General features: G+C 40.3%; 2 protein-coding genes and 1 non-coding gene across 3 annotated transcripts; all 3 read left to right on the top strand.

The window, feature by feature from the left end:
* The first annotated feature begins 4,441 nt into the window (after window positions 1–4,441).
* On the top strand, window positions 4,442–5,317 carry LOC145575077 (uncharacterized). The gene is made up of 2 exons (XM_081633003.1): window positions 4,442–4,714; window positions 4,787–5,317. The coding sequence occupies exons 1-2, from the start codon at window positions 4,442–4,444 to the stop codon at window positions 5,315–5,317; spliced, it is 804 nt and encodes a 267-aa protein (XP_081489129.1).
* A 350-nt stretch (window positions 5,318–5,667) lies between these two features.
* LOC145575076 (uncharacterized) lies at window positions 5,668–18,044 on the top strand. Its single transcript, XM_081633002.1, has 4 exons — window positions 5,668–5,866; window positions 6,065–6,356; window positions 14,931–17,551; window positions 17,629–18,044. Exons 1-4 carry the CDS (start codon window positions 5,668–5,670, stop codon window positions 18,042–18,044), a joined length of 3,528 nt encoding a protein of 1,175 aa, XP_081489128.1.
* LOC145577201 (small nucleolar RNA R71) lies at window positions 12,444–12,550 on the top strand. Its single transcript, XR_014098673.1, has one exon. It is a non-coding gene; the product is annotated as a small nucleolar RNA R71 (small nucleolar RNA).
* Window positions 18,045–18,128: the final 84 nt, after the last annotated feature.

Here is an 18,128-nt window from a genome sequence, read left to right as displayed (position 1 = left end):
GCTTGTGACGTGTGTCCTCAAGCTAAACAATCTAGGGACCCTTTTCCTAATAGTGATAGCAAAGCTAGTCGTATTTTTGAATTGATTCATTGTGATCTGTGGGGGTCATATAAAACTCCCTCTACTTGTGGTGCACATTATTTTTTGACTCTAGTTGATGATTTTTCAAGAGGTGTCTGGGTTTACTTGTTGAATTCCAAAACTGAAGTTTATTCCGCATTCTTGTCATTTTTTGCTATGATTGAACGTCAATTTGAAACAAATGTCAAATTGGTGAGGAGTGACAATGGAACCGAATTTAATTGCATGCTTCCATATTTCAATGAACATGGCATTCTTTTTCAAACTTCTTGTGTTGGGACACCTCAACAAAATGGCCGAGTAGAACGAAAACATCAACATATATTGAATGTGGGGCGTGCTTTGATGTTCCAAGGAAATTTGCCTATTGGTTTTTGGGGTGAGTGTGTTCTTGGGGCGGTTTATTTGATTAATCGTACACCATCTCGTTTATTACAAAATAAGACACCATATGAGGTTTTGTTTCGCAAAGAACCTAGTTTTGATGAGTTACGGGTTTTTGGTTCTCTTTGTTTTGCACATAATCAAAAAGCAAAGGGGGACAAATTTGCACCTAGGAGTCGAAAATGTGTCTTTGTTGGCTATCCTAATGGTAAAAAGGGTTGGAAACTTTATGATCTTGAGACGGGTGAGATATTTGTGTCGCGTGATGTAAAGTTCTTTGAGAATGAGTTCCCGTTTGCTAATGAAAAATTATTGAATGAGGGCTCTTCTAATGATTCGGCTGCTGCCATGTTGAATGAGGGAGAGATGGGAGTTGATTTTGACTTCTTGGATGACTTAGAGTTGGTTTTGGAGGTAAGGGAGGCCGTGCAAGACCCCCTTGGTGATGCTGCTGCTCCTGCCACGCCTTTGGGTGAGGGTGGCAGCCCACACCACGACCAGGCCGTGGCCAACAGCAACTGCCACGACCAGGCCGTGGGGTCTACTGCCGCTGCTGCTGCACATTCCCCTCCACAGCACAGCACGGCAGCAAGCAGCATGGTAGCAGGCAGCCCCCTTGATAATGCTGCCGCAACAGCTCATGACCTTGGTACTCGACCCCGTCACCCTCCGGGTTGGCACAAAGATTACGTCGCACATACTGTACAAGCAACGAGTCCTCCTAGTTCACTCTCTCCATGCTCCTCAGGTACTCCCTATCCTATAGCACATTTTGTTAATTGTGAAAAATTTTCCTTGCGACACCGTACTTTTCTTGCAGCTGTGTTAGCAGGCACAGAACCCCGTAACTTCAAGGAAGCAATGACTGATGCAGGGTGGAGAGAAGCAATGCAAAAAGAAATCACTGCCTTAGAAGATAATCAGACTTGGGTCATGGAAACTCTACCTCCGGGAAAGAAAGCTCTCGGATGTCGTTGGGTTTATAAAATCAAGTACAATTCTGATGGAACTGTCGAGAGGTTAAAGGCTCGTCTAGTCATATTTGGTAATCACCAAGTAGAAGGCATTGACTATAATGAGACATTTGCTCCGGTGGCAAAGATGGTTACAGTGCGTGCTTTCTTAGCCGTCGCAGCGGCGAAAAATTGGGAATTGCATCAGATGGACGTCCATAATGCATTTCTCCACGGGGATCTTGATGAAGAAGTGTATATGAAACCTCCTCCCGGATTTCATGGTAACAAACCAGGGTTGGTGTGTCGGTTACTGAAATCGTTGTATGGCCTTCGACAAGCACCGCGGTGTTGGTTTGCTAAATTGTCTTCCTCTCTCAAAAGGTACGGTTTCATCCAGTCGTACTCTGATTATTCCTTGTTTACTCTGCAACACGGGAATATTCAACTCAGTGTTCTGGTGTATGTTGATGATTTGTTGATCTCCAGCAACTCTGCTTCTGCCATTTCTGATTTTAAATCTTATCTGTGTGTTTGCTTTCATATGAAAGATTTGGGTGTGTTGAAGTATTTTCTAGGCATTGAGGTTGCACGGAGTCCCGAGGGGATTTTTCTCTGTCAACGCAAGTATACTCTTGATATTATTGCAGAAACAGGCTTATTAGGCGCCAAACCAGCCGGATTTCCGATTGAGCAGAATCACACTCTGGCTCAGTCCCAGGGTGCTTTTCTTGATGATCCCGAGCAATATCGACGGCTTGTTGGTCGTCTAATTTATTTGTCTTTCACTCGTCCTGACTTGGCTTACACAGTTCACATTTTGGCTCAATTTATGCATCAGCCTCGACAGGAGCATTGGGATGCTGCTCTTCGTGCTGTTCGATACTTGAAGGGTTGCCCGGGCCAAGGTATTCTTTTGGGTTCAGACTGTGATTTGCATTTGACAGGTTGGTGTGATTCGGACTGGGCTAGTTGTCCTCTGACAAGGAGATCCATAACCGGCTGGTTAGTTTTTCTTGGTGGCTCTCCGATCTCTTGGAAAACCAAGAAACAGCAGACTGTTGCTAAATCCTCTGCAGAGGCAGAGTTCCGTTCTATGTCTTCTGTTACTGATGAGTTGAAGTGGTTGAAGGCTCTTCTTGGTAGTCTGGGTGTGTCTCACCCACGAGCGATGAGCTTATTTTGTGATAGTCAGTCGGCTTTGTACATCGCGCAAAATCCGGTGTTCCATGAGCGTACCAAACACATTGAGGTCGACTGCTATTATATTCGTGATGCAATACAAGATGGTATTATTAAAACTTCTCATGTGCGGACGACGGAACAACTAGCGGATATTTTTACGAAGGCTTTGGGTAAACGACAATTTACATATTTACTAGGCAAGTTGGGCATTTGTGATTTGCATGCTCCAACTTGAGGGGGGGTGTTAAGCTAGGCTTATATTGTATTGTTAGCTTCCTATTGGGCTTATGTTTAGCCCCATCTTAGGTTGTATATATATACCCTTACACCGTAATACAAAGACCAGGGATTCACATTCTTGACAGGTTAATTGCCCAAATGGGGTAGCAAGAAGTCATCTTTGCCGGTTAGTTCTATTGAATCCATAATCATAGGTTCATGGTGGGTAATAAACCTCTCATTGCTTATGTAATCAATGCATACCTCATCACTGCTTATGCAATCAATGCATACCTCATAATATATCAATGCATACCTCATAATATTGCTTACTTCCTATGTTTGTTTTAACTTAACCCATTTTATTTATCACTATTGTTAATTCACATGTATAATCATCAATATCTTTTATTCTTATTGAGTAAAAATTATAATAATATTTGTTAAAATGATTTAAATTAGATCACACGTGATTATGTTTTTTCCTTCCAAATCACTAAAAATGATAAAAAAGTGAATATATGAGTAACACAAAAGTCATCAAATTTTGTCAAGTAAAAAAGAAAGAAAGAAGAGTGTTGTTAATTGATGGTTAGTAAACTCACATATACATTGTTAATAATCTCATCATTTGAATCATCAATTAATGGCATATATAGTGTGTAAAATGAAAATTTTGTGTAACAAAAAACTCATTAAGATCACGATATCTTAATTCCTATTAAGGATTAATTAAAGTAGGTAAATAAAAAGATAGAATTAACAAGCACTAGTGCTAGTGAATATTGTGATAACTTAGACATGAACAATTAATTATAACTTTTATCTATTCTACGTGTAATAAGATTCACAATAATATCATTAGCACTTTTACAAGAACAAAATTACTTTTATACATGTGGAATTATTAGCAATATATAATTAAACATTTGTTCGTTCTACTTACTCTTTTAGGAATAAATTACAAATTCGATCTTTAAATTATACCACTATCAAATACATTGTATTAATTAAAGAAGTGTATAATATAATAATGCTTCTCGAAATATAAAAGTTCTTAGTAGTACATAATCTCTTTTCATATAGTACTCAAGATCACAACCAAAATATTAATTTTAAATTAAGATATCTTTGCTTTTCTCATGTTTCTTAAGATTTCCTGCTGTATTCACGTTTATTAATTTTAATTAGTATTAGAAAGAATCCCAAATCTTTAATGTATAATTATTCCATAGTTTTTGTTAGATTGATTAAGACGAATTTTGGTTCTAAACGTGTAAATTTTTCTACCTAATTTGGTCAAAAAGATGTTAATGTATTTTTTTTTTTTTTTTTTTAGTTTCTTGACAACTACAAAGTACTATGTATTATTCAGTACGTAGTATGAGTTAGCATGTATGTTGATGAAATAATTCTAGATTCCAACATAAATTAAGGTGTTAGGTCTTAAGAAACTTCCTTCAAGATTTCAATGCATGCATCTAGCTTTTGTTCTGCAGGACCAAATTATTACAATGACTCGATCTTATCTTTTGAATTCGAGTCGAATTATCAACACTAATATTAAAATGTCAAAATGTGTTGGTAATTAAGTAAAGTTAGTGCTGATCTCCGGCGTTATGGCGGAGGAACTGATTGAAAAATGCTCCTCTCTACGATTGGAAGAGGAGGAGGGTAACCTGATTGACTTAGGGAACGTTGAAAGTACAGAATCGGAAGAAAACCTTGCTCTGCTTTTGGTGGGACGATTATGTACTGCTAGACCATACAATATTGAGGCGTTCAAACGAACGATGCTAAAGTCTTGGGCGCCTAAGGAAGGGATGATTGTTAGGGTTTTAAGCCCTAATCTTTATGGCTTCCAATTTTTCCATTGGCGGGATAAAGAAAAGGTTCTTAAGGGACGACCTTGGTGCTGGGACAATCATTTAATTGTTCTTAATGAAGTAAGGGGCGATGAATAGCCGGACAAGGTTGAATTGCAATTCTCACCATTCTGGATTAGGGTTAGCAAATTGCCTTTTAATTGCAGAACAAATAATTATCTCAAAACCCTTATTGTTGGACTTGGAGAAGTGTTGGAAATAGAGGATGATCTCCTGGGATTGAATCGGTACAGAAGAGTTCGTGTATTGATTGATGTATCGAAACCCTTGCGCAGATACCAGTGGGTGAAGGACAGAGGAGGCAACAAAGTTAAGGTGGAGTTCAAGTATGAGCGATTGCCGTATTTCTGTTTTGCTTGTGGTGTCATAGGGCACTCTGAAAAGGACTGTTTGGTAGTGACAGAAGAAGAGAAGGAGAGTCAGTTAGGGTGGGGTTTGTACCTTCGAGCCTCTCCTAGAAAGGGGTATGCGAAGGAGCTTGAGGAGGTGTCACAGGCCTTGAAGGGAAGGAAGAAGCTTTTTGTGACTAAAGAAGGGGAAGTGAGTAAGAAAGGGCTGCAAGAACATGGAAGTGCCTTAGTTCGTTACTTTGACCAATACTGGAGTTAGTGGAGAGAAAGAAGATTCGGTGGGGGCGGGGGTGAATGTGACTATTGACCAAAGAGAGATGGAAAGTGTCAAAGATCCTACACTGCCATCCTTTTCCTTTAGTGCTAAAAATGAAACTGCGATTGCTCCATCGGGAAAGAAACCTTGGAAAAGGATTGAAAAGGGAGTGAAAAAACAGGGGAGTGGGGAGGTAGAAATTAATCAAAAAAGAAGGGTGGAGGATTTGATGACAGGAAATTTGGAAGGGGTTGAGAGGGAGCCAGGGAGGAGAAGAGAACTAAGGTTTTCTTGAATGCTTACGAGGATGATATTATGGCGGAGGTTGGCGTGAACCAACCCCGCCAAGGCCAATGAGTGTTCTATGTTGGAACTGCCAAGGGATGGGCAACCCTTGGTCAGTTCGAAGGCTCCGAAAATGGAGCAATCTTTATGGCCCGGATATGGTTTTTCTGTCGGAAACCATGATCAATAAAGTAGCTATAGAAGGAATAAAAGAAAGGATTGGCTTCTCCAATGCCTTTGGTGTGTCTAGTGTAGGTAAGTTTGGAGGTATGTGTTTGTTTTGGAATGTTGATAAGGTGGATTTCTCCCTTATTTAGTTCTCACAAAGCCATATATGTGGGGATGTGGTGAGGCAAGGGAAGAAATGGAGATTTGTAGGTATTTATGGGTGGCCAGATAGTGCTAATAAATGTCAAACTTGGAGGCTCATACATCACTTATGTGGTGAAGCTCATATTCCAATAGTCCTTGGGGGCGATTTTAATGAAATACTTACTTATGAAGAGAAGGAAGGAGGGTCGGGTCGAGAGAGGAGGGAAATGGCTGGGTTTCGTGAGGCAATGGATGTGTGTCAGTTGAGGGACTTGGGTTTTAGAGGTCAATGGTGGACTTGGGAGAGGGGTGTGACTGTTGCTACTCGAGTCCGAGAACGCCTTGATCGATATATTGCCACTTCATCTTGGATACGATTCTACCCGGGTGCCTATGTTGAACATCTTTTGAAAAAGCAGTCAGACCATACTCCTATTTTGCTGAGGTTGGAGCAACAAAATAAACGAAAAAAGAAGAAGAAAGGCTTCAAGTTCGAAACCGCATGGATGTTGGATGCAAATGACAGGCTAAAGTCGTATCACCTAATCAAAAGTATTACCTAAATCCTCTAACTAAAGTAGATAGGGAAGTAGGGTCGAATCCACAGGGAAACTGGTCTTTCTACTCCTAATTAATTAATATAGTCTAAGTTATCAAGGTAACCAAATTGTTGTTATAATATGAAACTATACTACGAAGATTAAGTTTAAGGCGAAAATCAGATATAAGAAGGCCTAGGGTCACAGGTTCACCAATAATTAATATTCCGGGATAAAACATAACAATCAATCAATCAACATTGCACAAATAACATGATTAACAGGCTCTCGCAATTTATTAACCAGCATAGATCTAACAGGCTCTCGCAATTTACTAGATCTAAGTTCCTATTGAAAATAGCCTTTAATATCAAATTAACATCTGCTCGATTCATCAATTCAATATTGCTAAACATTCACAATCAAATTACATCTGCTCGATTCATAATCTAATTGCAAAGAATTAAACAATTCAATAAGAAATTACCATGCAACATCAATAATCAATAATAACAAATTATCCCTTCATATTAATTATGGATCCCCATAAACCCTAGAAAAAGAACTACTCACACATAATTAAATCTAAACTAATCAAAGCAATAAAATAAAACATGATAGAAGGAATAAAATAAATAACTGAGATTAAGAGAAAAGAAATCGTTACCAAAGTAATCAGAATAAAGAGTTAAGTAAAGAACAAAGTATATAGTGTAGAGAGAGAAAATAAGCTTAAGTAGAGAGAGAAAATCTAAGAAAAAGAATTACAAAAGTAAAGGAAGAATAACGAAGTGTCCAAAAAAAAGAAGATCCCCAACTTGCTTAACAAAAACATATTTATAATAAGCAAGAATCCTAAACTAAAACAAACTAAACGATGCTTAAAAGATCTATCAGAGACACGCGCCCGACCGGGCGCCACACCGCCCGACCGGGCGCGCCTTTTTGTTGCGATATAAGTCTTCTTTGCCCGATCGGGCGGACCATCGGGCGGACCACCGGGCGGACCATCGGGCGGACCATCGGGCGGACCACCGGGCGGACCATCGGGCGGACCACCGGGCAGACCACCGGGCAGACCACCGGGCGGACCATCGGGCGGACCATCGGGCAGACACCCTTGGGCCGCTTGGACTCCTCGTTTAGGCTCGTAACTTGGCCCAAACCAAATATCCTCTTTGGGGCTTTAATCATTCGGTCCAAATGCAACGTCTTCACACAAGTCGAGCCCTTATTCACCGGTTTGATTACTCTAACCGATCTTGGGCTACGAAAGATGGCCGTGCTCCTCCAATGCTCGTAGTTGCTCCATAAAATCCCGAGAAAGTACTCCAAAGGTGCAATTCCCTACAAAACTCAACCAAAACTACGAAAACACTAGAAAACACATATTAGTAATAAAAATGGCTCTAAAGAGCCAAAAACACTACTAATAATGACCAAGGGACGGGGGTAAAATACTACATAAATTAGACATATCAAACTCCCCCAAGCCAAACCTTTGCTGGTCCCTAAGCAAAGAGCTCATCAATGAACATATAAAACATGCCTCAACCCAATAATCAAATCAAGCACAAACGATTCAAAGCAAATCTAATGAGCATGCTTGAATATCAATCAATCTCATTCATCCAATCACTCTTCCTCCCCAACAATTGTCAAATAGAGCAAACCACACGAGCATATAGAATTCAAGACTAGTGCTCACACACTCAACTCTCATTTATGTGGCGAGTAAAAGATGTACTCGATCGCTCTCCAACCACCTTTTTATGTGAACAATGCCCTCCCAAACTCACACACTCGTGTGTTTAAAAAGATAAGCACTCAACCTAATAGTCGACTCGGAATATGTCAATTCATAATTTGCATTGATAAACAACACTTTCACATCCACACAACTCTATGCACAAGGTCAAAAGGTCTTTTAAAGCTTGTAATGTAAGGCTAGGGTAAAGGGTAGGATAAATTTGGGAATATGTGAGAGAAAAGCCTTGCTAAAAGGGAGCCATATCCTAATAAACCCATGACCAAATATAATGATCATACACATCTCCAACAAAACTAACTCCAACACAAATCCACCAAATACTACTCCAAACAACATAAACAATCCCAACATTTACAATCTCACTCATAAAAATATGACAATGTAGAACTTGAGTGAATAAACAAACTTTGAACTCATTCTTTTTTCAAACTTGATACTTTTTTTTTCTTTTGAATTTTTCTTGGGCAACTTTCATATAGATAATTTGAACATATAACAATTTTTTCTTTTGCTTTTTTTTTTTTTCTTTTTATTCCACATTGGAAATTTCAACTTTGAAACACAAATTCTTATTTTTTCCAATCACAAAAATCAAAGAACAAATTACTCTTCTTATACCTCCACATTGTGCAAATAATGCGCACACTACAAATCCCTCACCTCACTAACTATAGCTCCCCCAAGCCAAGCTTGGGACTAGTAACCAATGGGGCTAAAAAGCTTGTAATGTGGCTAAATAAACAATAAAAGGGCACAAGCAACAACATGGGTAGCAAGAAGGGAACAAATGTTATAACAAATGTATCTAATATCGTCTGAAGGCTACCTAAAAGAATGAACGCCTTCGTCCTCCTCATGTGCATAATAGGTGAGTCATGAAATACTACTCATAGTTGCAAACCAATACTCAAATTCATTGACATACTAGGAACTAAACACACATTCCTAACCAAATCAACTAGTCAAGCACTATATTCACAAGTAGTTGGACAAAATTGACGCATGTTTAGGCATCCAAGCAATTAAACTTCAAATCATGACCAACAAGTCCACAATGCTTATCATCAATAACCAAGAATCAAAACAAATTTTCTCAAGTATGGGGGCATAGAGAAGCATGATTTACAATTCATTGGAACGTATTTTTGGATTTTTTACTTTTTCAATTTTTTTTGTATTTTTCTTATAGGAAAGCAATAAAACTACACTAGGAAAGCAGTAAAACTACACTAAAAAGAGAGAGAGAGTGAAAGATATACCATATGAACACGAGAACCTCCCCCCAAGCTAAATCAGACAATGTCCTCATTGTCTTAAGGGGAAGCAAGTAGTCAAGGTGACTACTCTTCATCATCACCACATTAATGTCACCAAAGCCTCAAGATTGCAATGCATCTCTTTGGAACAAAATTGGGCAACAAAGTGTTAGTGGAAAAAAGATAAAAATTAAGTCAGGTGCACTATTCTGATCATAACTTTTGATGTATAATTGATAATTCAATGATTCCAATTGCATTGGAAAGTAGACTTGAAGAGCTTTCCAACGATAGGTCACACGCCTAAATCCGATAAGAAACACAAAAGTTATGGCCTGTCAAAGTTGAGCAGTTTTGCCGATCCGCTCTCGCGCCCGGTCGGGCATCACTCCGCCCGGTAGGGCGGTATAAACCCTCTAAATTCTCTTCGTTCTCGCGCCCGGTCGGGCGCCATACCGCCCGGTCGGGCGGTCGAAATGTCCGTACTCGTCAACTCTCGCGCCCGGTCGGGCGGTCATTCGCCCGGTCGGGCAAAATTGTCAATTTTTCACCCTTGCTCTCGCGCCCGGTCGGGCGGTCCTTCGCCCGGTCGGGCCCGAAGCAATGTTTGGTACGAGAGACTCCTTCTCTTTTTTTTCCAAATTTGACTAACTCTTTTCCTTCTAACCTGTAAAACTCAATAAACTCATTAAACTCTCTCCTCTCTCCTCTCACAAGAAATAGAAAGAAGACTAAAAAAAACAAGAAAAATACGGGTTGCCTCCCGCAAAGCGCTGGTTTATTTAGGTCCCGCACGACCCTCTTACCACATGTCAGGAAGTTAAGCCCCTTGGCCTATCGCCTGGTCGGGTGGTTCTTCACCTGGTTGAGCAATTTTTAAACCACGACTCGGCTTCCTAACACGCCCTGTAAGGCGCCAATTCACCTTATTGGGTGGATCCTCATTGGCTTGAACTGGTGGTTCTTTGCTCTTGTTCGATTGAGAACCCTTTTTGACCATTGATTGCCTCGATTTATCACTTTGTTGAGCTATTACAACACGATCTGGTGGAACTCTCACTATAGGCTTAGTTTCCGCAACTTGTGTACTCATTTCCACCTTCTCATCTTCAAAACCAAGACCTTCACAGTATAAGGCTTTCTCTATTGCGTCCACTTCCTCTTTCCATTGGTTAGTTATACCTGTAGAAGATGCAACACACGATACCGCCTCCAAGGGATCTTTAACAAAAGCTTGGGGCTTATTAGAACAATTACCAACCACATCAATTTTATAACACTTCTCCTCTAGCATGGGGCTTTTAGGGGTATTATTCAAATTAAAAACAATTTTATCATCCCCTACTGATAGTGTCAATTTACCACATTTCACATCTATAATTGCTCCAGCAGTATTAAGGAAGGGTCTACCCAAGATAATTGGGGTATGCAAATCCTCAGCCATATCAAGAACAACAAAATCCACAGGTATATAAAATTTACCTACTCTAACAGGGACGTCTTCTAGAATGCCTATGGGGTATTTAGAAGAACGATCAGCCATTTGCAGAGTAATATTAGTAGACTTTAATTTACCCATTTTTAGCTTTAAACACACAGATAATGGCATGACACTAACACTAGCGCCCAAATCACACAATGCATTATCAATCATTAAATTGCCAATATGACAAGGGATAGAAAAACTACCGGGATCTTTTAGTTTGGGTGGAGATTTATTTTGTAGTACGGCACTGCATTCAGCAGTAAAAGCGACAGTCTCTACCTCACTAATAGACCTTTTCCTAGTCAATATTTCTTTCATGAATTTTGCATATGAAGGTATTTGCGTGATTAATTCTGTAAAGGGAACTGTTACCTGCAAATCCTTCACCATGTCAAGGAACTTACCAAACTGCTTATCCACCTTGGTTTTCAAATTTCGATTTGGGAATGGTAGTTTGATAATTGGTTGTTGCACATCATTACTCCTGTCTTGAGTTACAACCTTCCCTGGAGTTTTACCCTGCAATATAACATCAGAAATATTAGTACTACCCTTTAGCCCTGTAGGGCTAGGATTAATATCCCTTGGTATAAAGGAATCAGGATTAGCAATTTCTGTTGAAACAGGTTCATCTTCTTTGGGCATAGGAGGCCCATCATAGTGTGAACCACTCCTGAGGGTAATTGCAAACGCCTGATCTGTGGGTTGTACTGGTTGCGATGGTAGGGCTCCTTGTGGGCGAACCTGAAGAGCAGCGGCTAACTGTGCAATTTGAGTATCTATGACTTTATTGTGGGCTACAATCGAGTCAATTTGTGAGTCTCTACTCTCCATATGCTTTTGCATACTAGTTAACATCGCTCTAATTTCTGATAAAGCTGGGTCAGAAGGTGGTGGAGGAGTTTGCGGTTGGTTTTTCTGGCCAGCATTGGGATGGTAATATTTCTGCTGAGGTGGTGGTGCTGGTTGTTGTGGAGGTGGAGGTGTGGGATTTTGCACATTACTGCTCCTATAGGAAAGGTAAGGAAGGTTCCGATACCCGGGATTATTATAGGTGTTGGAGTATGGGTTATTTTGCTTGATGGACTGAAAAGCATTGACCTGCTCCATAGAACTCCTACACTCATGTTCCCAATGACCTACAATTCCACAATTTTCACAGAAAGCATCATTAGCATTATTATCAATTACAGAAACATTTGTTATTTTAGAATTAGCAGTAGTAAGGTTATCCAATTTCTGACAAATAGAGGTTAATTGAGATTGCAAAAAGGATACAGAATCGACGTGGTGTTTTCCCTTGTTTGCAAAACCTCTAGGATTCCCATATTGGGAATTATGGATCGCCATATCTTCAATAACCTGACCTGCATCATCAACATTGAGGTTCATAAACCTCCCATTAGCTGCAGAATCCAAAATTGCTCTAGAAGAATTTCCGATCCCATTGTAGAAAGCTTGTATCAACTGCCACTGTGCTAAGTTATGATGAGGGCACTCTCTCTGCAGGTCTTTGAATCTCTCCCAAGCTTCATATAGTGACTCATCTGGCTCTTGGGCGAAATTTTGAATTGCGCTTCTCAATAGAGCTGTTTTCTCTGCAGGGTAATACTTGTTATAAAAATTCAAAACAAGAGTCTCCCAATTAGTAATGCCAAGTGCAGTTCTATTTAAACCATTAAACCACAGTTTAGCTTTTCCACATAAAGAGAAAGGAAAGAGAATCTCCCTTATTTGGTCTTGCGTGACCCCAGCTTGCCTTATAGTGTTACAATATTGACAGTAGTCAGCAATGTGTAGATTTGGGTCTTCACCCTTAGCTCCACTAAATTGCTTCCTTTCTATCATCGTGATGAACTGGGGCTTGATCTCGAATTGAACTCCCTCAAGATCTGGCGTAGGAGAAAGGTGGGGAAAATGCGCCAAAGATGGCTGAGAATAGTCGCTGAGCTTTTTAGGTGGATTTTCTCCCATCTCTAATTCTGATTCTGAAGAAGTGTCTGGATCACTAGAATCAGATGAAGGGTCTCTAGGAATTTCACCACCAGAACTCGCCAGTATTTGCTTGTATAAATTCTTTTGCCTATGGAAAGAGCGCTCGATCTCAGGATCGAAAGGAATGTAGCCTGATCTGGAACACCTGGGCATAAACAAAGAACTAGACAACAGATATGAGAACTGTCCCAAAAAACTTATGTTCTCCGGGACGAAGGAAAATAATCTAGACTACAAAAACAATTAGAAATAAAAAATATAACCGTTTCCCCGGCAACGGCGCCAAATTTTGACAGGCTAAAGTCGTATCACCTAATCAAAAGTATTACCTAAATCCTCTAACTAAAGTAGATAGGGAAGTAGGGTCGAATCCACAGGGAAACTGGTCTTTCTACTCCTAATTAATTAATATAGTCTAAATTATCAAGGTAACCAAATTGTTTTTATAATATGAAACTATACTACGAAGATTAAGTTTAAGGCGAAAATCAGATATAAGAAGGCCTAGGGTCACAGGTTCACCAATAATTAATATTCCGGGATAAAACATAACAATCAATCAATCAACATTGCACAAATAACATGATTAACAGGCTCTCGCAATTTATTAACCAGCATAGATCTAACAGGCTCTCGCAATTTACTAGATCTAAGTTCCTATTGAAAATAGCCTTTAATATCAAATTAACATCTGCTCGATTCATCAATTCAATATTGCTAAACATTCACAATCAAATTACATCTGCTCGATTCATAATCTAATTGCAAAGAATTAAACAATTCAATAAGAAATTACCATGCAACATCAATAATCAATAATAACAAATTATCCCTTCATATTAATTATGGATCCCCATAAACCCTAGAAAAAGAACTACTCACACATAATTAAATCTAAACTAATCAAAGAAATAAAATAAAACATGATAGAAGGAATAAAATAAATAACTGAGATTAAGAGAAAAGAAATCGTTACCAAAGTAATCAGAATAAAGAGTTGAGTAAAGAACAAAGTATATAGTGTAGAGAGAGAAAATAAGCTTAAGTAGAGAGAGAAAATCTAAGAAAAAGAATTACAAAAGTAAAGGAAGAATAACGAAGTGTCCAAAAAAAAGAAGATCCCCAACTTGCTTAACAAAAACATATTTATAATAAGCAAGAATCCTAAACTAAAACAAACTAAACGATGCTTAAAAGATCTATCAGAGACACGCGCCCGACCGGGCGCCACACCGCCCGACCGGGCGCGCCTTTTTGTTGCGATATAAGTCTTCTTTGCCCGATCGGGCGGACCATCGGGCGGACCACCGGGCGGACCACCGGGCGGACCACCGGGCGGACCATCGGGCGGACCACCGGGCGGACCATCGGGCGGACCACCGGGCAGACCACCGGGCAGACCACCGGGCAGACACCCTTGGGCCGCTTGGACTCCTCGTTTAGGCTCGTAACTTGGCCCAAACCAAATATCCTCTTTGGGGCTTTAATCATTCGGTCCAAATGCAACGTCTTCACACAAGTCGAGCCCTTATTCACCGGTTTGATTACTCTACCGATCTTGGGCTACGAAAGATGGCCGTGCTCCTCCAATGCTCGTAGTTGCTCCATAAAATCCCGGGAAAGTACTCCAAAGGTGCAATTCCCTACAAAACTCAACCAAAACTACGAAAACACTAGAAAACACATATTAGTAATAAAAATGGCTCTAAAGAGCCAAAAACACTACTAATAATGACCAAGGGACGGGGGTAAAATACTACATAAATTAGACATATCAGCAAACTGTAAAGCCACTATTAGAAGCGCTTGGGAGGAAGCAGCAGGGGCTGATATTATGATGAAATTGATGACAGTTGGGAAGAAATTGATCTGATGACCTGGAGCCGAGAGAAGTTTGATGATATAGGCACTAAAATCGAAGAGAAGAGCAGGCTCTTAGAGCAGCCCATCAATTGCCAATTTCTCAGAGTAGTTGTGATACTTGCGTGAGATTGGAGAAAGAGTTACAAGAGTTGAATGAGAAGCAAGAAGCTCATTGGTTCATGAGGTCTAGAGTTGCTGAAATTCGTGATGGAGACCAAAACACGAGCTACTTTCACCATAAAGCCTCCCAGAGGAAAGCTAAAAATGCAATTCATGGGCTGTTTGATTCGAATAATTTTTGGCAGACAGATGAGTTGCAGATGGAGAAAGTTATCACTGAGTACTACAAAGACCTTTTCGATACAAATGGGTCTTCTGCCGAGGCTCTTCAGGAAGTACTACAACATGTGCCGGTTTCTATCACTCCGGAACAAAATTTGGACCTGACAAAACCATATACAAAGGCGGAGATTCTTGATGCTCTTAAACAAATGCACCCCTGCAAGGCCCCGGGACCGGATGGTATGCATGCTATTTTTTATCAAAAATTCTGGCATATTGTTGGTGATGATGTGACTAATTTTGTTAGCAATGTTCTAAATGGTCGGACTAGTTTGGATCATGTTAATAGAACTAATATTGCTTTAATACCTAAAATAAAATCACCAACTTCATGTTCGGAATTTCGACCCATAAGCCTTTGTAATGTACTTTATAAGCTAGTCTCGAAAGTAATTGTGATGAGATTGAAATTGATTTTGCCGGGAGTTGTAACAGAAAATCAAAGTGCTTTTGTTCCGGGCAGATTAATTACTGATAATGCGCTCATTGCTATGGAATTATTTCATACTATGAAAAAGAGGAGTAAGGCCAGAAAGGGTACGATTGCTTTGAAACTGGACATGAGTAAGGCTTATGACAGGGTAGAATGGGGTTTTTTGAAGAAATTGTTGCTCACTATGGGTTTTGACGAGAGATGGGTTAACTTGATTATGAGCTGTGTCTCTTCGGTTAAATACTCTTTTATCATCAATGGAAGAGTATGTGGTGATGTGACTCCTTCTAGGGGTCTAAGACAGGGGGATCCCCTGTCCCCGTATCTCTTTATTCTTGTTGCAGATGCCCTGTCTTTGATGTTGAGGAATAAAGTGATAAATGGAGAGATACATGGAGCTAGAGCTAGCCGCAGGGGCCCGGTAATATCTCATCTTCTTTTTACAGACGACAGTCTACTTTTTGCTAGAGCTAACCGACAGGAATTCCAGAAAATAGTTGAAATTCTCAACCAATATGAAGCAGCATCCGGTCAGAAAATTAATTATGAAAAGTCGGAGGTGTCTTTTAGCAAAGGTGTTAGGCAAGAGCAAAGAGAAGATTTGATGAATGTTTTGAGTATGCGGCAAGTGGATAGGCATGAGAAGTACCTTGGCATCCCAACTGTTCCAGGAAGATCAAAAAGGGTGGTGTTCGAAGCCTTGCTTGACAGAATTTGGAAAAAGCTACAAGGATGGAAAGAAAAACTCCTCTCTAGAGCTGGTAAAGAGGTACTCCTAAAAGCTGTAATACAAGTCATCCCAACTTATTTGATGGGAGTATATAAATTCCCATGCTCGGTGATTGAGAAGATTCATAGTTCCATGGCACGGTTTTTTTGGGGTAGCTCGGATACTCGTCGAAAGACACATTGGAGAAGTTGGAGTGCGCTTTGCACCCCCAAGTGCTTAGGAGGTATGGGCTTTAGAGATCTAAGTGTGTTTAATGATGCACTTTTGGGTCGACAAGCGTGGAGATTGGTTCATAATGAGAGTTCGCTCCTAGGCAAAGTTATGAAGGCGAAGTATTATCCGAATTGCTCTTTTCTCGAAGCTTCACTTGGGTATGCAGGGAGTTACTCGTGGCAAAGTGTGTGGAGTGCAAAATCATTGGTGAAAGAGGGAGTGATTTGGCGAATAGGGACTGGAACTCAAGTGAACATATGGCAGGACCCGTGGGTGGCGGATGAGAGTGGTAGGTTTGTTACTACTGCTGAATGTAGTGAAGTTTCTCATGTGTGCGACCTGATTAACTTTGAGTGCATGGACTGGAACGTTGAGTTGATTTCTCAGATTTTTAATTCGAGAGACCAAAATTGCATTTTAGCACTTCCATTGAGCTGGAGAGAACCGAAGGATGCTTTGACATGGGCTTTCTCCAAGGATGGACTTTACTCAACCAAGAATGCATACATGTTGGGTAAAGGCTGCAATTTTGACGATTTTCATCAAGTGTGGGTTTTTATTTGGAGCCTTGAAGTATCACCTAAGGTGCGCCACTTTCTATGGAGAATTTGTACGGGTACTCTACCCACAAAGGCTCTACTTTTGGCGCGGCACATGATTGATGAAGCTTGCTGCCCGTGGTGTGGAGAGGTGGAAACTGGTTATCATGCTATTTTTGGGTGTATGGGTGTTGAGGAGCTTTGGGAAGACTGTGGCTGCTCCCCCCTTCGTGCTAATAATGCAGGAGATCCTTGTGAGCTTGTGCTCAGTTGGAAGAGTGCAAATGTGAAGCTACAACAAAGGGCTGCTTACCTGGCTTGGTGTGTGTGGGGTGACAGGAATAAAAAGGTGTTTGAAGGTACATGGACACCAAATGGAGTGCTAGTGGCTCGAGCTTGCAGACTTGCTGAGGAGTTTGGAAATTACAGTAAGAAAATCTACACTTCAGCCTTGCCGAAAGAGAAGAGGAGCAGTAAGCACTGGAAGCCCCCCCTGCTGGTGCAGTCAAAGTTAACGCTGATGCATCTCTTGCCACTGAGGGATGGGTAGGAATAGGTGCGGTCGCAAGGGACAGTGAGGGGAAGGTTCTTTTCGCAGCAACAAGAAGAGTCCGTGCTTGTTGGCCGCCAGAGATAGCTGAAGCAAAGGCCGTGTGTATGGCAGTAAGGCTTGCTAAAGCTCATGGGTTCAATGATATAATAGTGGAGACCGATTGCCAGGTGCTTGTGAATCGCCTAACAAAAGCTGATGTTTTTCTCTCTGATTTAGATAATGTGTTAGAAGATGTTCTCTCTTTAAGTTCTAGCTTTAGTTCGATTGCTTGGAATCATGTTAGAAGAGATGGCAATTTTGTTGCTCATCATTTAGCCAAGCTTATGCCTAGCGGTGTAGAACAAGTATGGGTGAATATTTGCCCCCCGGAGATTTCACCTTATGTACTCTCGGACACTTTGTCCTTTAATTAATTTATACACCGTTACGTTCAAAAAAAAAAAAAAGTAAAGTTAGTCTTAAAAAAAAAAAAAAAAAAAAAAAAAAAAACCTTAATA

This window comes from Chenopodium album, chromosome 13 (assembly GCF_948465745.1).
Source record: "Chenopodium album chromosome 13, dcCheAlbu1.1, whole genome shotgun sequence".
NCBI lineage: Eukaryota > Viridiplantae > Streptophyta > Magnoliopsida > Caryophyllales > Amaranthaceae > Chenopodium > Chenopodium album.
The sequence above is the reverse complement of the archived record's forward strand: the minus strand, read 5'-3'. Positions and strand labels throughout refer to the sequence as shown.

Coding starts and splice junctions, on each gene's coding strand:
- LOC145575077 (XM_081633003.1), top strand. CDS start 4,442: ATGGCGGAGGAACTGATTGAAAAATGCTCCTCTCTACGATTGGAAGAG. Junction 4,715..4,786: donor ATTGGCGGGATAAAGAAAAG/GTTCTTAAGGGA, acceptor GGCGATGAATAG/CCGGACAAGGTTGAATTGCA.
- LOC145575076 (XM_081633002.1), top strand. CDS start 5,668: ATGAGTGTTCTATGTTGGAACTGCCAAGGGATGGGCAACCCTTGGTCA. Junction 5,867..6,064: donor TAGTGTAGGTAAGTTTGGAG/GTATGTGTTTGT, acceptor ATATTCCAATAG/TCCTTGGGGGCGATTTTAAT. Junction 6,357..14,930: donor CATACTCCTATTTTGCTGAG/GTTGGAGCAACA, acceptor TTCTCAGAGTAG/TTGTGATACTTGCGTGAGAT.